The following is a 22,283-nucleotide window of genomic DNA, read 5'->3' as shown; positions in this document are numbered from 1 at the left end:
TGCCTGCGCGGCTGCCCGCGTCCCTCGCTGAGGTGGGGTCCCGCGCGTGGCCGGCCGCGGTGCTGTAACGCCGGGTCTTCAAACCCCTCCTTCACCAGGCAGAGCCTCGGCCCCTGTTTGACAACTGACTCGTGTTTTCCAGACTGGCCTTGGGTTCAGCAGGAAAGGCAAGGCACCGGGAAAGGGGTACAGCAGAGACTTTCAGGTTAGCCTTCTGCCAGCCATGCAGCGGAGCCAGAAAATGCTGTGCCTTACCCAGGGGAGCGAGAAGCAGTCTCTGCGTTCAGGGGTTGAACACGCTGCTTTATCGAACCAAGAGCTTTTGATCCAGGCGGCTGTGAAGAGGGAGGCGACTGTGGAGCAAAACGGGACTAAAACTCAGTCTAAGTTTTCCCCCGAACCTGAAGTGTCAGCAGGCAGGTTAATTCTGTACTTTAAACATCGATGCCTTGCTAAGCATGAGCAGATTACGAGGAGCTCTTGCCACCGCCCTTGCTCAGGAAAGCAAATTTTTTTTTAAGGCTTGCCTTTGCATGGTAGCAGCTGGCAAAAGCAAGATGACATCAATAGAGGTGGGTATGACTGAAGTGTGTCCTCAGTGAGGACTAACCTACCAGCCCCTTGCTTGCAGCTGTGTACTCACCTCTCCCAGTTTTGGCTGCTAAAATGCGATCTGGTCAACTAAGCTTTAGCAATTTCCTCTGGTTGTAATGGCAAAAAGCGTGATTGCTCTTACAGCTGCATACCGCTGTGTTTGCCATTAGGACAGTAATAAAGTAGTTCTGGCAGGCAGTGCAGGTGTGCCCTCATAGTTGTAAGAGGTGTTGCTGATATTCAGAAAATAAGACTTTTTTTTTTTCCCATGTGCGGGGCTTAATAGGAGCGAATTCCAGGCACTGAGCATTTTCTCTCCTGATTTTATTTGCTAGCTCCTACAGATAAGACTATACTCACTTTCACCTTTTCATGCTTTAGTATTGGGGTGTAGTTACTACTGGCTAAAACAGCAGATGCTTTAAAAGTTAAAGCATCATCTCTGGTATCTTCCCAGTCCTGTACTTCTAAACAGAGCATGGTTTCAAGCCCCAGCCTAGGAAAAGCATCAGTACAGAGCGCAACACACCAGCACTCATATCCTGATTTCTGGTCTTACCCATCTCCTGTGATATTCCTCCTCCTTTCACCCACACCTGTGGAATCCCCCACTATGCCTGGGGAGCATCAAATCAAAAGAAGTGAGAACTGAACCAAGGTTGTCAGAGCTGACTTGTTTTGTCGATCGTCACTGAAGCGGATAGAGAGGAAGCCTGGCCACAGTGTGCACCTCTGCTAAAGGACCTCACAGTGGTAGGAAAGAAAATGAGCTCGTCTCCATTTCTCCCAACTCTTCATTTACATAGAACTGCTTTCTTTACTCTGGCATGCTATGTTTAATTTGTGAACTCGCCAAGATGTTATCTTTTCCCCAGAATCATCGGACTTTCTTTAAAGGGTGAAATGGTTTTATTGCCCTTAGAGAACACTGCAGAATTTTTGCATTCACGTACGGTAGAGCATGAGATTACAGACTTTCAGCCACAGAAAGGGACATGGGTATCTGTCCTTTAAACATGGTTTTTAAAGTAGTAGATGCTTTATCTTGCCTGCAGAGGTACAGAAGCAACGAAAAATGAATGCTGTTTATTAAGCAAAATTTCTTGTTGCAATGAAGGTGGCTTTTTTCCTCCATCTGACACTCTGGGAGGTGGGGGAAGAAGAGCACAGGCAGTATTAAGCTTATATTCTGATTTTATAGTAAAAGTTCCACATGGATACATATATTTTAAAGACCAGTTAGCATTTTCAGACACTAATGGCCTGGTACTGTGCAAAGGGATGAATGTTCTTGTAATACTTTTTAAAGTTGAGATTTGGCCCTAATCACTAATTCTCAAGAAAATACCTCGGCTCTTCATATCAAGATGGAACAATCACTTCAGCTTAAATACAGGAAATGTTGGGCATAATAGCCATTACTTGCACAGATCTTGTTAACAAGAACATAATTTCCTAATCACTCCCTTGAAAGCAAACCCAGATGATAGAAGCATAGTTGAGCTCCTGCCAAACACCTCAAGAACTCCGATTTCACACCCAAGCTCCTGCAGGAGTGCCAGGATAACCTCAGCTATTCAGTGAAAAAAAAAAAAAAACATTAAGCACTATGCTTATAGTTACTTATACTTGTATTCTTAAATACAAAACTGTCAGTTGGGATAGTACAAAAACTTGAGTAAGAAACAAGAGTGCAGACATCTAGATGGGTTTGTATTACACATCAAGGCAATATATAACTCTGCAGGCAATATTACTTTAGTGGCAACATCCTAGTCCCTCTCCCCGTCCTCTTGAATTAGGCCTGGAGAAAAAAGAAAGTTGACTCTTTTTTTTAAGATGTAGAGTAGGTAGAAGACAAAAGAACAGATTCTGGATTTTATTGGTGGTGGTCCCTCCACAGCGAGGGCATGTGTGTGGTTTAATGAGGCATGCAAAGGGCTTTGATCTTGCATCATCTTCATGATGTAAGTAATGAAAACAGGAGCCTTCACTGGCGGTGGAGTCTCATCAAGAGGTGATGCAAGTGACAAGTGCTGCAAGTCCATAGATGTGTCAGGTTTCAATATAATGCATCTCTAATACAAATAAATACTAAAAGCTGTTAGATTTCCCTCAGGTTGTTACAGCAGTGCTTTTAAAAAGCAAACAACTGAGCAAGCTCACCCACTAACATGTAGACCATGTTGCAGGAACTGCAAATATTAGAGACAACTTTAATTTTATTTATCTACATTTTTACCATTAGCTTGTGAAACCAGCAACTAGTTATCTGCTTTTTTTTTTTTTAAACAGAGCACCTGACAAGTTGACAAAATTATTATCTTGCACGAGAGAAGTTTTTTATAGGCTCTCTGGGTTTCTAAATGGGATGAAGGGTGGAGCTAGTCATTTAGCCACACCCATGGTGAGGTTTATAAAAGGAAGTTTTCTTGGGGGGAAGCCCTTTTCTACCAGTCTATGATAACTGGCAGTTTTATTTAACAGGCTTTTGTCTTTAAAAAAAATTTTTTAAAACTTCTGCTATGTCAAGGCCTCATAAAGATTCCCATAGTGGGGATGCTCCTCTAAATGAATCTTTGAAACAGCAAGGTAAGGTAAGTCATGGAGTCTGCTTTACTACTTTAGTTCATTTTTACACATGATATTTCTGTGGCAGAGAGCTGAGTATTATTGTAATTTCAAAGGTCTGTATTTTCTCTGCCATTTGTAATTGGAGTGTTGCTCTCTATAGTTTTGTATTCCTGTAACACTAACTCAAATGGAGAAAAAACAACCTTAAAAAAACATCCCCAAACTTATTAGAGTTTGGAGAGGTTGCTATTTGTCATAGGATGGTCAGGCTTTCAAGACTGATGACTTTGAGGGCTAATTTGCACCACCTGTCCACAACACTAAGGTCAATGTGGCTGTTGTAATTGTGCTGCTGTTTGTAAGTCACACCAATATTAATTTCTCAAGCATAGAAATAAAAGATATGCTATGCTTTATTGCACAATTGCTGTGACTTAGTCATGACTTTCTGATACACCCAGGAATCCTGCCATAATTTTTTGTTTGTACTGTATCACAATTTCCTTATGTATACATGCACATGATTGCTTTTAAGTTATTCTGTTCAGCAGAGGTCTCGTGAGTTACTGTGGATGTTCCTCAGTGAGATTAGGTGCTATAGAGGTTTGTTTGCTATTGAACACAGATGTTCATGTTGGTACAAGAATTGTGTAGACAGGTCTGTATCAGTTTACAAGATGACTGGGTGAAATCTTTCAACTGAAGTCAAATGCATTGTATCAAAAAGTGATCACAACAATGTAGGGTGTGTAGCACAGATGCGTCAAGAATGCTGGTCAGCATTAAAAAAATGCCTATCTCATTAAACAAGTTACCTAGCTCTGGGCTTATTCTGGTGTGATAGTAAAGCAGAATTGTAAGGAATTGGAGAGAGGGGAATGAACCTTGAAAAAAACCTTTTAGGAGCTCCTTTCAGGCCTCTGGGAAAATGGAAGAAAGTCACGACTCCTTTGAAAACTTAATAAGCAACCAGAGACAAGTGTCTTAAAAGTTAACTTCTTCCTCCAATTGCTTTATCTGTACATAACTAGATCAGAGCAGAGTAATAAGTTTTCTCTTGTGAGCCTTCAATTTAGAAGAAGTCACTAATATTGTTGTTATTCATTGTGCCCAAAACAGGGGAAGTATTTGAGGGTCACTAGTTTTTCTCCAGAATATACTAGTATAACTACCACGTGCTACAAAAATAACCAAAGTAATGGTTTCCACAAGACTGGTGGTGTTGATGGGTTCTCTTTTTTAAGCTGTAAGCAAAACTGTGAATTAATGTAGCTGGCAAAAAGCTGACTGATGGCCTCTTGGGCAAAATAGTATGACGTAAGTTGGAGAGGCTGTCAGAGTATTTTGACTCTGTGTGATTAGTAGACATGAGAAAATAAATGCATCTTGCTTTTGAATAGACATGTTTTCCACCTTGATAATGCTGTGGGGTTTTTTGGAGCTTTTGCTGTCAATATTAAACTTGTAGGATGCTTAACTTGAGCAGTGTGGTCATTTCTGCTTTTTACCATGTGTTTTTACTGATATGTAACAAATTGTGTCTGTGCTGGATTGTGGTGAGAGGAGTCTTGTTTGACAGCATAGCCGCCTCCTGCAAGGGAGTTCCCTTGGCTTTATCCGCTGCCATTCTTCCGGGAGGTTGACGTGCTGCAGTTAGATTGCTCGTAGGTATTTTTAAATGCATTGTATTTATTTTAAGTGCCTGATGTAGACCAAACTGTTAAAAAATATTTGCTGTTATCTTTTGTTGTATTAGTACAGTGAATGGGTGAGATGAAAGAAGAGGAAGTACTGTCAAGACTGGCAGAGAATCTTGGATGTCTCTGCTCTTGGATACTTTTGGGTGGGTTTTCTGAATGGGGAAGAAAGCTTGAGTTTTTCAAGTGGGTAATGTAGAGTTACTTACTTTTTGACATTGCTGCATAGCTTAACGTGTGTTTGTAAATTTGGTCACTCCTCCAGCAGGGATTAAAGTGACTTCTGTCATTTTGTGACTTGAAAAGCAATATTTATGGAATAAAATACTTATCCAGGGTAATTCTGACACTAACCTGCTATGCAACACAAATGAGTCAAGGGACACTGACTGTCCTATGGCCGATTACTTATTATATTTGATAAATCTTCAAAAGGCTACTTTTGAGTAGCCAAACAACAAGTCTTAGGGTGCCATCCTCCTCTCCTGATTTGAATTTTGGAGCCAGGTATGTACTAAATACAGAAAGTCCACAAAGGTGACTTCTTGGTGGTGAGCTGAGTAAGAGGCAGATGGCCAATGACAACCTCTTAGTAACTTATTTTTCTGAGGTGGTGTATAAAGACTGACACTTACTCTGATGTGGTATTCTGTTAGTCCCTTCACATTTCAATACTTTTGCTATCAGAACATTCAAGCACAAAACTTCAGTTTATTTGGGTGGATGCTAACATTACGTCTTGCTCTGGGTTCTCCCTCCTTAATTCATGCATAGCAACACAAGTGTGTTCAGAGCCGAGCTGGGGGAGGGATGTGGGGCAGCTTGCAGGTTCGGCTGGGGTGGGTGCAGGGGTGGTCATGGAGAAGGGGCTGGTGTGGGTGGCCAGAGAGGGTCCAAGGGGAGGAGGTAGGTTCACAGGAGGATGGGGAGGGCAGAGTGGAAGGAGAGAGGCCCCATCACGACAGCAGCTTCTGAGTCTTGGCCCAGCCTTTAAACCTTGCTGGCCCTGCACAGTCTTCAGTGTCTCTCCTTGTTTCCCATCATCTCTTCCGCTACCATCAAGAAAGTGAGTTTTCTGACTGCTGGATGAGACAGAAATGCCTTTTTCTCTACATTCCCGGGTCTGCCAAAGTCAGTTTTACCTGTACTGCTGAGAAGACCCAAGCTGACCCTGCTTAGCTGGGTGCCTTACTGGTTTATGAATCAACACACCACTATGGATTCCCCTGTTCAGCTGTTGTTTATTTAGACAGTGGAATCCTGAAATCAGAAGGGTTTTACAGATCCTAAAATCACTGCAGTTTCTTTAACATGATGGGATTTCCTTAAATAATATTTCTTTCTCAGGGCAGTGCTGTCAGAGGAAAGAGTCAGCTGGCTTTTGCTGCCCTAGTTTAGTTCAAGTCTGGTAGACTTGAGTTTGTTCAATTTTTGTCCACCTGACAATCATGCATATAGGCAACACTTTCCATCACAAGAAAGAAGCCTGAAGTTCAGCTCTTTTGTGCAAGCTGGAAGGGGAGTAGCAAAGGATGTGGTATACAATGAAAACTTTCCTTAGATAAGAGATCTAAATAACAAACTGAGAAAGAAATATAACTGCCAGTCAGATGTCACTTGGCCTGATGCAACATTTTTGAGGTGCGTTTGTATGGTGCTTGAAGGCCACATCAGGTAAAGGACGCAATTGGCATCCTGCGTATGACTTTAGGATGATGTTTCATCTCTGCTGCAGCAATAATCCTTCATTGGGATGCAGGGACTACAGGCAACATGTGATCATGTTAGAAAACCAGATAGAGAAATCCTGCGATGGGCTTCTCAAATGACAGGGAACTTATTATGTAGCTGTGGAATGGACCAACAAGAAACGTTTGTCTGACTGATGGCAGTGATATCTCTTGTCTTCCTCTGAAAGGAACGCGTAGCTACTGGTACAGTTCTGTCCATTAAAACAATGTGGCACAGAGGAGTTGATGCTGCTTTGTTACAGAATTCACTGCAAGAAATTCAAAGTGTTGCCTTCTGCTCTTTGACCATGAAGATCTTATTCTGGGTTTTAGTGAATTCAGTGATATACCATAAGACATAAATACAATGTGTATGTTATGCAATAGCCTAAATGCATCCATTTAAATGCACTAAGATTGGTGGTACAGGGTATAGGGCCTCTGAGTTATTTCCTGTATATGTCCCACTGTGTGGTATGGTGTTTATCTATGTATTTTTTTCATCATGACCTGTTTACATTCGATAACTCACTTCTAAAACTTGAAATTGCCAGAAAAGGTTTGCTCAGAGTGATGTCTGAGGTAAAACTGAATGGTATTTCTGCCTTTCTCATAGCCCTAAGTGTACAGGCTGGTCCTAGAAGGTGCTGGTGAGCCTGCTCAGAAGTGATCGATGAGAGCTGGGTATCAGCCTGTGTGCTTGCAGAGTGCTGCAGTGGGGCCTGGAGCTGGCCTGAGCTTTAGGGGGGAACCACTCACTCTTTTCTATTATATGAGCATAAGTGAGTTGTTAGAGGCTTCCAACCCACAAAGCTGATTTTATTAGAACATAAAAATACATCTTAGAAGAAAAAGCACTTACCAGCAGGAGAGAGATCTGGTAGGTGAGGTTAAAGCTCTTCAATAATATATACCTTCCATGCCAATGTATCCTGTGCAGTAGGGTCCTTCCCTCCTATCTTTTCTAGCTCTCTAATTTTTTTGCTTCTGAAGTTGAAGAAATTCTGCACTGTCCCCAGGAAAGTTTATTTTCACTTCTTGCCAGGCTTGCCTTTTGGTTCAAGTCCCTGGCACCAGCCCAGTACTTTTCTTGGGCATCTCCTGTTGTCCGCTTGTGTGTCATGTTGACCACAGAGGGGTTTCACTCCCAACTCACCCTGTGGCATGCACCCACAGCTAAGCCCCACAACAGTCAAATAAACAGCTTTCTGTGTGTGTATAAACATAAAAACTCCCTTTGAGTTGGATTATCTTGCCGTGCTACCGGATGCCTTTCCATTGGTATCAAGCAGAGACAGGCCCATCTCTTCTGGATGTGGACTGCCAAAATGTGTGGCTTTATTCCAAATTAACAAATCGACTCTAAAAGAAGCAGCAACTTGTGTTTCTGAATTTATTGAGTTCTTAGTGTCAGAAAACTGTTACGCTGGCTTGCATGTCCTGTTTTCCTGTGTGGAACAGTAGAGGAAAGAACACAGCACTTCAAAGAAAAAAAGGTTGTAGGCATCTGTACTAAGGAGAGCAGTGTTTCTGGGATTAAAAATAGTGCACTTCCCAGTGTAACATCGTGTTACTTGGTTAAAGTTGAGACAGCTTCAGGTGTATTATTCTTTACACATCTTGTATGCCAAAATATATTATCTCGATCATTTTCCTATTCTGGAAATTAAACTTCAACACCAATCCGTCTTCGAAAAGGCGTAGGAAAGCTGAACCCTGACAGTCTTCTCTGGGATACAGCAGTTTTTCACAACTGACACATTACAGTGAGGGAGAACAGAAGTAAAATGATGTGCTTGTGCTCTCGACAGGCAAAAGGCATTTAGTTTGATAAGGTGCCAGTGTCATTTGAGAGCATTGCAAAGACTTCCAGCTGTCTTGTGTATGCTAACTAAATATCTAGGTGAATTAGAATTTGTCCCTGTGAATATTTGACCAGAAGTGACCTTGCCTGATCTGGTTAATTTAAGCTCAAGTGCAGCTTGTTGCAATCTCCTGATAATATTTTTGACCAAGACTGCATTTCTCTGAGCACCCTAGCCAATGCCGAAGTGAAGGACTGTGTTTGCAGAAGCATAGCAGGGCTCTCCTCTCGGCTGCTTCCCAGCTTGGTGCGAGAGATGCTGCCCTGCTCTGTTGACTCATGTGGAAGGTGTGGCGTGTTTTGACCAGGAATGGAAAGGCGTAAGAGAGCTGCGGCTGAGTGCAGGAGAGTCTGAGACAGGCCCTGCAGGGAAATCAATCTTATGGGAAAGCGTAGGTTGAATCTTGTATTTTTGCTATGTGAATTAACAAGCAAGCTGACTACCAAAAAGGGAGAAAAATTGGACTTATACCACGAGCATACATAAACTGCTCATTGGCTTGTGAGACAGGGACCTGCTTTCGGCTGATGCTGGATGCTTCAGCTGCGGATGCTATCCGGCTGCTCATTTGTTCCACAAGTTACTACCTTGATTCACCTTGGGCATGTTCAGTTCGGTAATATCTTGTTACAGGGACTTCCAACAGCTGACTAATCTTGCTGAAAGGAGAAGGGCTTTGTTAAATGAGTGCATGCTTAGGAAATAAGGATTTCATTCGCAGAAGTTTTATTTAGAGCTCCAAAATGCATGCTCAACTTTTGCACGTGTATTTTATATCTAGCACTGTTTACTAAAGTAGTTGTGCATGAAAATATCTGATAGTTGCCATCTTGGGAGCCCTGGATGCAAAGAGAGTGAGTTTATGCAAGATGGGAGATGTGCTGAGCACTCTTTCAGGCTCAGCTGAAGGACATGCTGGTCACACCAAAGAAAAACAGTTACTAGGAGGCTGCTGCTACAGAAAGTGCCACAGTTTCAAGAAAGCTCATCTAGCAACATTAATGGGGGCTAGGTTCTCTAGGGCAGACTGCGTGTGCCTGAGAAGAAATAGTAAGGCTTGTTCTTCTGCACAGGATTTGCTGTACTGGCAGGTTTATGAAAGAGGGCAACAAAACACACACACACACAAAAAAACCCAACAAAACAAAACACAAACAAAAAACCCACACACGAAAAACCAGACACCAAAACTGCCAGAGTTTTGCGTCCCAATCTAAGCTAAAAGGCTTTGTCTTCTAGATGTGAAAAATTGGCCAGTATAGAAGTTCAATCTATATGGGGAAATAGTGTGTAGGTAAATGGCAAATCAATCCAAAGAATCTGTTTCTCCAGTTAAGTGGTGACTTTTCTTGCTTAGTTTGGACAGCAAACAGAAAACATAAGTGTCTGGGAAAGGCAATGAGGGAAGTATCTACACTTAAATTGTGTATACTACTGAAATTAGTTTAGTGCTCCTCCAAATCAGTTCTTACAGGCAGTGTGCTGAAGGAAAAACTTTCTAGAGCAGAATGTGGAAGTTTAAATTCAATCTGATACTGTAGAATAACTTGGAAACTTCCCAATTAGCTTTTTTCCTAAAGAGCAGAAGTGATGCACGTGCCTTCAAGTTAGTGGACTTGTCCACTGTGTTCTGTGGCTCTTCTCTGCAGAAAAATGTAAAGAAACAGTAATTCCTGTGAGCTTTGCACTGCAGCCTCCTGGAGGAAATACTGTAGCTCAAAAATGCAGCCCAGAAACTTCCGATTTGGTAGACTTCAAATACAAACTATCCTTTCAGAACAAAGCAGCATTAATTTGAGGGGTTGAAGTTTGACAGCCAACCTTTTGACCCCCCTCCCATATGACTTGCTTTAATTGTGTAGTATCATGGAGTAGCTAAAAGAGATAACAAACTGTCACTCTTATCTCACAGACTGGAATGTTTTCCTTCAACTTGAAGTTCACAAGCTGTGATCAAGTGGCAATGTTATTGTAACTGAAGGAGTAAAAGGTATTTACGCAGCTTTCAAATACAGTCCAGCTCTGAAGAACCCCTCAGTGATACTCTTTGTTTCCCTTAATGTAAAGTAGAGACCCATTTCTTGTTTCCAGATCTATTAAACACTCAAGAGCCAAAAAGCTCAGCTGGCTCTGTGCTCCCTTTGTCAAATATACAGATTTTGCAATTTTAGCTCTAATTACTTGTGTGGGGTCATTACCACAATGCAAGTGTCCTCAAGGTTCAGTGCCTTTTTGCTTTCCCATTTTGCAGGCAGGATGCAAGGTTGCCCCCAGTTTCCAATAGACCTTTTATAAGTGCAGGCTTCTGATCCTTGTGGAGAATATAGGTAGCTATTATACTTGTCAATGAAGTTCTGTTTCTCTTAGTGATCTGAGCTACTGTTACTGGGTAGGGTAAACAAATCAGCACTCACTGTTTTGAAACATGATTAAATAACAAATAGCATTTCTCTGCCTACTACCCCAAGGGATCCAATCCTGTCGACATACCCAGATCAAGTTACCTGTGCCAAACACAGCAATTGCTGACTGCTTTCAGTCAAAATATATGCAGAAGAGTGTGAAGTGATGGTGTGCCATTCCTCCACCTTGTAGATGAGGGTGGTTGAAGGACTGACTCAAAACATGAGATACTAAAAGGGATCTGCCCCTCAGCAGCTTGGAGAAGGTTTAAAACATGCTTCTCCAGAGAGTTTCATGACCACCTGGCTGTGACTGTCATTGGGACCACCTGACTGCTTTTCTCCACTGATTAAGTAATGTAAAAGATTAACATAGTCCTTTCAGCAGAGATTGGCACCATGGGATGATTGTTGCACTGTGGATCTATGGAGAAGTGAGTCTTACATGTCACCTAGGAAAACTGGATGGTTGGGGTTGATAAAGTGAAAATGAGACAGGAAAACACTCAAACTTTTTTGGCTTTTGCTTTATGACTCGGAGCACGTGGTGATCTGTGCAGCACAAATGAGGTGATGCTACATCCTTCAGTGTGTCTTCAGCTGTCATGTGAGCACCTTATCTAATCAGAGGCTCACAGGACATTTCCACAAACTGTGGCCTTACAGCCTTCATAGGTTTGTATGTCTGTAATTGACTACAAGTAATCCATTCTGCTCGCACAAGAGAGGAGTCCAAGTACTCTTTATCAGCTTCACCAGTGCTGTAAAGAGCAAAACTTTGGGTTTTAGATTTAGATATTGGATATTATGTATTATATATTTAGATTCTTAAGGACCAAAATAAAAATCAAGATACAAGACTTTAGCTGTTTTTACCATTGCCACAGGTACTGGAATCTATCTTTACACCCTTGAGTTAATCCCATTTTCCTGTTCAGGAACTTGAGGCAGAGAAAGACGTGCCAGAACTGTTAAAAGGGCTGAGATGGAAGTCCAATACCCTAACTAGGGCTCTCTTTCCTGGGTAAGGCAAGCAGGCAAGGAGAAGTCTGCAGTTATGATACTTTTACATGGAATCATTGGATGATACAGGTTGAAAGAGATAATCTTTTCCAACCCCTGTTCAAAGCCATCCCAAACAGATCAGGTTGCTCAGGAACTTGTTGAGCTCTTAAAGACATTCAGACTTCCCAGCCTTACTGGACTCAATGTTCAACCAATCTTATGATGAAAACACTCTTCCTAACATGTAATCAGGATTTGCCCTGTTGAAACTTGCCTGTTGCCTCTTGCAATGTCAATGTGTGCATTTGAGAAGATCCTGGCTCCATCTTCTTTACACCCTCCCCTTAGGTAGCTGTGGGCTGTAATGATACATCCCCACACACCCTAAATCTTCTCTTCAGGCTGGACAAACTCAACTGTCTCAGCCTCTCCTGTAACATGTGCTCCAGCTCCTTACCATTACCATCCTGGTATAGTAGACTGGGCTCCAGTAAGTCTGTCACTGGTTTGTGGCATCCCAGTACACAGGCACTTCACTTTTGCAAGCCCTGAACACAGGGGAATAATTGCTGCCCTGGATCTGCAAACCCAGTGCAGTGTAGGGTTGTCCTTCTCTACTGGAAGGGCACACTGCTGAGTCTTTTCCAACTTGTTGTCCACCAAGACCCCCAGGTCTTTCTTCTCTGAAGTTGGTCTCCAGCTAGCTGGCACCCAGCAAGGTCATTCCCTCCCAGGGACAAGAATTTGCATACTTGCTTTCCAGGCCTGTCCTTGCCTCTTTCCTGGTCTTAAACAGGCATCAGTAGTGAATGTTGCACTGGTTTAGAGATTATTTTTACTTTTTAAAGAATGCTACTGAATTCTGTAGCTTAGCAAAAATCACCGGTCGAGAAGCTAGACAACTTGCAGGCATGGCCGTGTGCTCATAGCAGAGCAGTGTGTTAGAACAGGGGGTTGGTAGGAACACTTATCCCCCTCTATGTGGCTACCTAACTGATTTTTGCTGAATATTCTCTGATATGCTTAATTTTCTTCACTCACTGTAAAGAGAGATCTAAAAAACTAATCCCACAATAGAGGGGGATTCAGCCCATCTAATCTCAGGCACCGAACTGAGCTACCTGCATTTTTCTCAGGCATATCTAGAAGCATAAGGGTTACAGTGAAGGGTGCCATTTAAATTTAAGTTACTTCTTGAGTTTAAACAACTGTCTTTTAAAGCTCTTAAACCAACTCATTCTTCTAAATATTTTGCTGGTCCTGAAGCTGGTACGTTTTAGGTCCCTGAAGCAGTTCTGAGAGTCCTGCAGTTTGCTGTAGCTGCCTGTATAACACTTCTATGGAAGTTACCATTGGGCTCTTCTTACCATGCTTCTTGAGCAGGCTTGTTTTCAAAGAATGTCACCTGTGTAATACAATATACTATTATGCCATCAGGACTCCCTGTGTTAAACTTCAGGTTTTGCCATCTTAAAAGAACTTCAGAAAATATGTCTCAGGTCAAAACACAGAGACAGGTTTTTGGGTTTTAACATCTGAATGTATACCTTCATGATTTTTCCTTGAACCTTCTTTGTAATTATAAGTTGCTGATTAGCCTGTAAAAATTCAGCCACAAAATAAAGCCTGAAGCTGGGCACAGGAAATGACAAACATACTGGAAACTTGTGGTGGGTTGACCTGGACCAAAGCAGTTGCTGGTAGCTGGCCTCCACGTGTCTGTTATTCCTTTCATAATGAAGAGGGAAAAGCTGATATGTGTTCTCCCACAGCTCTGTGTACCCACCAATCAATCTCCAGGCCATATTTGAAAAGGAATTCATGTCTGCTTTTAAAGCTTAATATTTCAGCCCACTCAGTGGAGCTGTTCCCTGTACCTGTTTCTGGTCAGCCATACCAGCCAGCGAGTTCCTGCTCCCCCCCAGTTGTGCAAACCCAGTTGTTGACAGGGCCGTGATGTGTACTAAAACAGGGAAATGCCCCAGATTTAGTTGTTTTAATCTGAAAAAAAAAAAAAAGGTACCTTTCAAATTAGATCCCTTTCTGCATCTGTTTCAGAGTGGATTGGATTCAAAGTTGTTCAGAAAAACTGAGGGGCAGCCCGGAGATATAAATAGGGAGCAAACAGTTAAGGCTGGAATACCTTAAGGCAATATTATTGCCAAATTCTTCATAATGTGAAACCTTAGTCAGTGCTGGCTTTTCTTGCCTCACTATAAAATATATGCATCACTGCAGCATACCTTTATGTTTATAAAGAGGAAAGTATTAAAAAGAAATGTGTTAAGTTATTCTAGTGTATGAAACAAAGCAGACACCTGATCAACTCTAGTTATTCTTAAACCAAGTGCGTTCTGTAAGATGGTATAATGCCTACCAGAAAAACACATCAAAATGCATAACACATGAGTATGTACAGAAGTGTATCAGTAGTAAACTGCAGTCAAATGTGCAAACCACAGACAGGTGCCGAACAAAATTGGTGATTGTATTAGATATAGAAGCCAACAGCTGTAGGCACTGACAATACAAGTAGAACAGATTTTTAATGTGATAGAAATTGAAATGCGGACATCAACGACTCTGACCTAAAGTTTAAACAAAAGGATGCCTCAAATGATTGAAGGAAGATTGTTTTCTCAAAAAGGAGCAAAGAGAGAAATTTTTTTGGTTGAAATGGACCTAAGTGTAATGTGGCAGCCTGCTGCTAAATACAAAGAATGATAAATACACATTCTCATCTGTTCGTCCTATTAGGTCTGCCACCTACTGCTTGATATACTGGTTTGGCATTGCTTGTTATGCCAAAAAAAAAAAAAAGTTTGCCAAATCTGTCACACTAACTAAAATCACATGAACTAAGCTCTGTTACACCCTTTTCAAGTTGGAAGGTAATTACCGCATCTCAAAGTTACTGGGCAGGAAGGCAGGGAAGGTATTTGTTAATAGGAGGAGGGCAGGTAGGCTGCTGCAAAAAGGTAGGTGTCCCACTGCCATTGGCTGGAGCCTTGAACCCAGCATTGTCTCCAAGGTACTTGGATCTTGGAAACTCCAGTTTACAAAAGGTTGAGGAGGGACAGGAGAGGACAACAGAAATGGCAGAAGCTGGGTTACTGCTCTATGGGGAGAAAAGTCTAGTGGCTTCCCAAGCAGGTTTAGAAGAAGTCTTCCTGAGAAAGGATGCATGTTCTTTCCTACTAAGTTAAGTAGGACATGCTTGGATTTACTTTAAATGTAAATGACCAAAAAAGATTGGTTGCTTTGTAAATGAGAGGGAGGAACAGAGTTTTATAAGAAGTCTCTAGGATCTTTTTCATGCCAATAGATGACTTGAAATCAGAGCCCTGGCAGAGAAGCAGAACCACTGGGACAAAGCTGTGTTTGAAATGGCAAGAGCAAAAGAGGTGCGAAGCTCTGTTGTGTGCTCGGTAGCAACACCTCCCATCTTCTGGGACTGCCTTCCTTGTGAAGCACTCTGGGTCAAACTAGGGCATTTCTTATGGGTTTGGAGTTGGAGATAGTACTAAACTCAGCTCTGTTACTTGATTTCTTTGCTTTGAGTCTTCGTCTTTGTGCCTTCCGTATACTGCTGCAGAGCCCGGTCCTGAGTAGGTGAAGAGGACTTATCTAGGAACAGTGAGACAGCATAGGGTTGCGCTGTCAGTTAACAGCAAGTTGAGAAATCTGCCCAACTGTTAAGTGTATGGGGGTTTTTGTTTTGGTTTTTGTGATTCATGCACAGCTTATAAAAACAGCAGTTCTTTCCTTTGACGCTGGAAGCCTTAATCTTCCAGTACATCTTTTCAGCAAGAAAGCATATGTAAATAGTGATATACGCTGTTTTCTGATTTACGCTCCAATTTTGCCCATTTCTGTAATTTGTCAAGCTATTCTCCACTCAGTAAATGCCTGGATAGCAGCCACAAGGGGTTTGCTTGAATTCTTTCAGTTGCTAAAAATAAGTTGGTTTTGAAGTTGTTTTCTGTAACCGCTGAGGATATTTGAGGCAATAATAGGTGACTGTCAGCCTATATTATAAATTGTTTTCATTCAACATCACATTCCTAGCCCTTGGCAGAGTTGGGGTGGGGGGAGATCTGTGCAGTATGGAAGAAAGCATCCAGTGCACTGAGACACAGTAGCAGAAGACAGGGCTCTGTGTCCACGTGGGAAATACAGTTCCTGGAGACAAAGTTTTGAAATACATCATCAAATGTGCTAGAAGGCATTTGATTTAAGTCACCTTAATAACAGTCTGTCCTAACTTTTCCTCCTTGGTCCTTCAAACTAACAGCTATGGGTACTACTTTACATAGTATGCCTATATGATGTGCTTCTAGGTGCTGTTGTACCTTGTTTTCTGCAGATTGCCTCTGCTGCACTTTTTTGATTTAGTTGCTTTGCTTTCGGCTTGCTTTCTCATATCCCTCTTGCCGAATTCTTGTTTTGTTTGTTTATTTGTTTTTTCAGTCAGTATTCATTCAAAATTCAATTAATGTCTTATAGCATTTCAAGGGATATTGTCATAGAAGCCCCTTCTGTGTCAGTTTGTGTGAATGGGTTCAACAGGTAACTGAGTTTGTGGATGTAGCAATAGCTACCAGAAAACAAGTTCACAGGGAGGAAAAGTATGCACTGAGAGGGAGCAGGTGAAAACCTTCTGAGACCAGATAAGCAGTAGTCCTGTTGAATCCACTGGATATCCCAAGATCCCATAAACTCTGAACAGCAAGAGTCTGCCAAACCTGTCCGAGGCCGCCTCCAGCACAAACTAGTATCAACAGCAGGTTGTGTAACCCAACTGCATCTGAGAAAGTGGCAAACATAGGCTACAGGTCTGTACATACACCTGGTGAAACAAGGGACCCCCTGAGGGACTTTCTGAATGCCTCCCTGGAAGCCAGTGGCCCACCAGTCCGACCCCCCTGGCTGGGCTTGGCCTCCCAAATGTCACTGCAGCAGGATGACACGAGGGGTTGCAGGAGTGGCCTGTGGGAGGGAGAGAACTGGATGCACTATGTGAATAGTCATCGGCTATTAACAAAATCTGCTAAATTCTGTTCATAACAGCTTAACTCAAAACATTTTCTAATAAACATTGGTCTGTTTCCCCCAACATAATTGCCCCATCAGGGAAACGGATAGTGTAATACAGGGAACTTCCAGCTATGTGTAACTTTAAAACATGGAACGAATTATAAGTTTCTGTCCTGAAAAAATGCATAATCCTTTTTTCTTATCTGTTTCACTACATAGGATTTTCTGAGATTCCTCTTTAAATTGTTGTTAAAGAAATATTTTTTTTTCCTGTGTTCTAAAGTCTTTTCCTTTTTCCAGATCCTCTAGATCTTTATCCTCTTGTTTTTTACCTGTTGCCCTTTTTCCTATGTTTACCAGTGTGGAAGGAGTAATTTCTTTAGAAGTCTTGGTAATTGACTCTTTAGGAGATGGGAACCTATTTTAAAATCAGTGCAGCCTGTGTGTGTTGGAGTTTTGAGGAACTGAATTGTGCTTGCTGGTTTATGTAGAGCGGTGATACGATGCCAGTGTCTGCAGCTGAGAGCTGTGTATGGCCTGGCATGTAGTGGGAGGAAATGTGGCATCCTTTCCTCTCCCTTGTTTTCATTGCACACCTTTATCCCTCCACCCTTCCAAAGAAGACTCCAGCTCCCCATCGTTACCTTCCTCACACCCACTAACTAGGACCTCTACTGCATTCCTTTGTCCACCTAAATTAAATTCCACCTTAATGATCCGGTGTTTCCTACCACTCCCTTGCCTGGGTGCTGCTCCGGCATCTCAAGCTAGAAGTACAGGTCGAGGTGTTGGCATGGCTTACGGAGCAGGTGGAGACCTGGCAGTGCTACTGCGCACAGCAGCAAGCAAGTGCCAATTATCTCATCTGGCCATAGCCTTAGCACTGCTCCCTGTACCTCTGGTAAGGACCTGTATGCGGGCAAAAAGTCAGGAGCTGTTGCTGAGATGTACCTCTTTGGTTTGACCTGTACACCTGTCATCATCATCATCAGTTTCCAAGCTTTAGGAACCTCTGCTGTGAGGACTTCTCTTTTTTTTCTTTCAGACTGTATAAATGAAGTTCAGTGTGGCGGTGTTATTCAAATCCCTCTCAAACCAAGATCTACATACTGAAGACAAATAGTTATCTCTGTCTTCAGTATGCCATAAATATCACTCTCTTCAGAAAGTACAGTGTGGAAAATATTCCATGAGCAAATTAAGTCTCCCATTTCTAAGGGAATCACCATGTGTCTCCACTGCTGTTGCCTGTTAGAAGTTCTGATCAATGCCTTCTGATGCGAAATTACTTCTTCTAACCTTCATCTTAAGAGTGTCCCATGCTTACAAGTTATTGGAGTAGTGCTGTTAGATCCCAGCTTAAGTTCAGGGGGGGTCTGCTTGAGCAAAAGCCAACATACCATGATGGATTTGCTGTTCCTTTGCCAATAGGATGCCTGAGGTTTGTCAGCTGTGCTGGAATCACTTTCCACATTAAACAAATGGAGGAAAAAAAGAGTACATTGAAAAGCAAAGCTTAAGAGGCTTGGAGAGCTTCAAAGAAATGAAACAATAACACGTTTAATAGCTAATTCCCTTTCTGGTTTGGCTTTAAGGTAGCTTCAGCCTTCCAGTCTGCTAGCAGCCTTCCTAAGTTCTCTGCCAGGATGAGTCACAGCTCCTGGAGCTGGGATCCAGTCCTTTAGACAAGCCATCTTTAAAGGTCTGTTTACCTTTCCCAGATGATAATGAATTGTAGTGAGAATTGCTTTATGTTTTCCTCTTCTTAAAACAGGATTTATGATGAATATAAATTCACCTGTGGGACCTTCTTGCAACCCTCAGTCCTGATTCAATCCGAGCACCCCTGGGATCCTGTTTGCTGTAGTTTCATGCTGTTATGCAGAGATAGATGCCTTTGGAATACCCCTCCCTGCTGGGCTGTCTCAACTAGTTGACTAGGAATGCAAAACAAGCAATAACCAGAGCCCTGGTCTGACTGTAAACCATTATTTACCTGCTAGGAATGAAATTTCCTGCTGACTGAGAAGGCGAATTAAGAAACTTAGCCACGTAACCCCAGTATGTAATTCATGGCACAAAATGAAACCCATATATGGTTGCTCCTACTTATGTTTCTGTAGCCTGTAATGTAGCACTTGAGAGAAGGGATGCGAGGACAAATCTAGCAATTGTAGGCAATCACATCTAGGAGCACAGAAGGGAATGGGCCTTAATGTGGCTGCTACAAGTGGGCAGCATCATGACTTCATTGCTAAGTGAGACACTTCAAAGGATTGCCAGTGTTTTTGTGTTGCATTGGCAAAAACACAGGCTTTCCTGCGTATCAGTTCATGTGTTTCTCAATGGTAGATTTTTTTTTTTTCCTCTGAAAAGCTGTTCAGGCAAGTGCAGCAAGGCCCCAGTTGCATGACACAATGGTCATAACTGATTGCCTGTGCTCAGAAGAAGCCTGGTCAGATGAAGAAACAGCAATGTGCCTGGCAGTTATGAATAAACTCTGAATGTAGCACTGCATAAGGGAGCTCATAGATTTGCTACTATATTAGAGGGACATCTGATTGTTGTGCAGATGTGTTAGACACTGAACCATTGTGAACGCAGCTGAATTAGGGTATTGTAATGAAGGGCTTCTCCTCTTGTTTTATTTTTAGCATACAGCTATTGCATCACTGCCCAACCGATACAAAGACCATTCAGTGAGTCTTTTTTTTTTTTTTTTTCCTGTTTGCTTGTTGAACTAAAGGTTATCGTGTTTTCTTTCCAGTACCAAATTGCTGCAAGGAATAGTTCAAGCCGGCAACCAGGGAAAGTGTTTGGATGCTCAAAGTAAGTATGTTTGTGTGTTTGTATGTGTTTGTTACAGTGCTAGTGACTGAGAAAGTATCCAAGAACTTGTGTTTGATGCCTGTAAGGTGGTAGCTAGATAAGTCTGATATCAATAATAGAGTGATGTTCCTTTGCAACATCTTTGTGTAATTAATAGATTCAAGTAATCGGGAGTTATTCACTCATGAAACAGAACTGATAAAAGTTAAACTAGATGCCACAGACTTTTCGGAAATAATTTGGGTATTTGACTGGAGTTAAGAAGGAAATGCTGGCAGAAAGGAATAAAAAAAAAAAAACCAAAACAAATAAAAAAAAAAAAAAACCTGAAGATGGACAATGATTCTCCCTTTCTGTTTGGGAGTTTTGAGAAATTGTATTCTTGCTTTTGTTTTGTTAAATGTTGGCTTTTCTGCACATTACTAGTGCTGCCTTCATAATATTAGGTGGAAAAAGAGCAAACTACGTGAAACGCTGCTGTACAGGGTTAGTAATTATTGTCCAATAGAATTTGTAAGGTGCTGTCCCTTTTTTAATCCCCATCTATGGGAGTTTAAATTGCATCCCACCCGAGCTGGATGTTAACTTAAACTGTCCAGCCTCCAGCCTGGCACCTGTGAAATCTGCACAGGGAGTCAGTCACCTGCGGAGAGTGGAGAGATCAGTGATACCAGGAGATAGGAGGCCCACAAGGTGGCAATGTTTAGAAGGCCTTCGGAAGGGATGCGCCTGGAACAGATCTGGGCTTCCTGCCGTTGCCATCCCTTGCTGCCCTTGTGTCATTGCTGCTGCACCTGTGCTCTTGAACAAGAAGTTTTCACTGTTGCCAAAATGGGGCATAGGATACCCGGAAAACAAACAAACAAACAAAAAACCAAACACACACCCAAACCCTTTATTTGCACAGATTCACTATTGACAGTGCTCACCATACTGTGCTGGATACCATACGTGCCTTTTCCCTTGGCAAGGAACATGCTGCAGCATTAGTGGTTTGCAATACAGTGTGGGGTTTCTTTACTCATAGCGAGCGCTGAAAATATGCGTAGCACTGAAATGATTGTAGGGGTGTATAATGACGAACTTTCATTTTAAAACACACCACTGCATTTCTGGTAATTCTTGAAAAGCTGTTACAGTATATAAATGCTAACTTTGGATGTAGGGGGCATTTCAGTTTGCGGTGATACTTTCTGTTTTGTAGTTAAAAGTAAAAAGGTTTGAGCTATTTTAAAGACTTGTTTCACAGTGAAACTAGGGATTTGCTCCAAGTTATTTAATGCCCTGAAAAAAACCTTAAATATGTTTGCAAAAAATGTCTCCAGATACATGATAGACATGATGCAGGGTAAGTTCTATGGGAAATACAAGAATTGCCTGTGTTCACTGGCACAGGCACAGGTAAGGAAAAGAGACTGACACTGGGAGAGGGAGAGTTAAACAAGGAACCACAGAGTTCACATTCTTCAGGCTGTGAGAGAAGAGTTACTTTCACAGCAATTAGAAGATATGCAGGGCTCAAGTGTACCTGGAGATTCTCAGGAGGAGAACTGCCTATAATTTAGAGCTGAAAGAGGCTTGTATACCTCAAGGATGAAGCAATAGCTCTAGACTACAGGAGGCATCTGAGAGCACGAACTAGGAAAAAGTAACGTTCACAGGGTCCACGCTCCTTCGCAAAGGTGTTGCAGATGGAAGTGCGGCAGGGCAATGCCCTGTGCTGAGCCACGGTGGGTTTCATCTATTGCTTTCTACTTTTGCATGGAGTAGGTGCTGCTGCTTAAAGTCAAGCTTCATCACTGTGGTTATACTGGTGTTGTCACAAGTACTTTGAAACCACAGGAAATCTAAAGAAAACTGTGAGCTTTGAGATAGTGTGCAGCCACCAAATAGACATTTATAAAAGCAGACTGCATCCTACCTGTCTAATAGAAACTTTTCTGACATGTGCAGATTTCCTGCAATGAGTAACCCTCTCCATGAAGCAACAGGCAGCTTTCTAGTGTATTCCCCGCAGGTTGCTGCTTACTGTGTAGCCTTTCCTTTCCAAATCCCTTAGTCCTTATGGCCTATTATACGTCAAAATAAAGATCTAACTATCAGCCTTCTAATACTAGAGATTCATTATATTGCTGTAGAATTAGCTAAGCCATTACAATCGCAAAAGCCAAATCCATGAAACGTGCTATTATATACTAGCCTTCGCTCAGGAAACCTTCCAGTCGGGTTTCAGTGCCTTTGAGCCTGACAAATGGGTGTATTTTTTCATGGAGTTCGGTTATATGGACAACAACATGAGGGATAGATGTTGGAACATCCAAGGAATTTTACAGTTCTCACATCAGGCGCTCTCGTGTACGAGATGCAGATAAGGGGGCTTTTGGCAGTTATAATTCCTTGCCTGATGTATCCTTGCTTGATGTATTATCACTAAACCAATTACAATACACCCTAACATTAGAAAGCAAGTCTGGTTTCTACTGGAACATTAGCTTAGGAATTATCTGTTATATTTCAGTAATTTTGAGATGGGGGAAGAGAAAGCAAGTG

At 42.0% G+C, this 22,283-nt stretch overlaps 1 protein-coding gene across 1 annotated transcript in view; it reads left to right on the top strand.

Annotated features, from left to right (window-relative positions):
• Window positions 1–3,042: 3,042 nt before the first annotated feature.
• The window catches only part of MAPRE2 (microtubule associated protein RP/EB family member 2), a 92,268-nt gene continuing 73,027 nt past the window's right edge, over window positions 3,043–22,283 (top strand). Inside the window, exons 1-2 of the mRNA XM_030010866.2 lie at window positions 3,043–3,191; window positions 19,672–19,733. Coding sequence (XP_029866726.2) covers window positions 3,120–3,191; window positions 19,672–19,733 — 134 coding nt within the window. The 5' untranslated portion in view covers window positions 3,043–3,119. The remainder of the gene's footprint in view (window positions 3,192–19,671; window positions 19,734–22,283) is intronic.

Source organism: Aquila chrysaetos, chromosome 4 (genome assembly GCF_900496995.4).
Source record: "Aquila chrysaetos chrysaetos chromosome 4, bAquChr1.4, whole genome shotgun sequence".
Lineage (NCBI taxonomy): Eukaryota > Metazoa > Chordata > Aves > Accipitriformes > Accipitridae > Aquila > Aquila chrysaetos.
The sequence above is the reverse complement of the archived record's forward strand: the minus strand, read 5'-3'. Positions and strand labels throughout refer to the sequence as shown.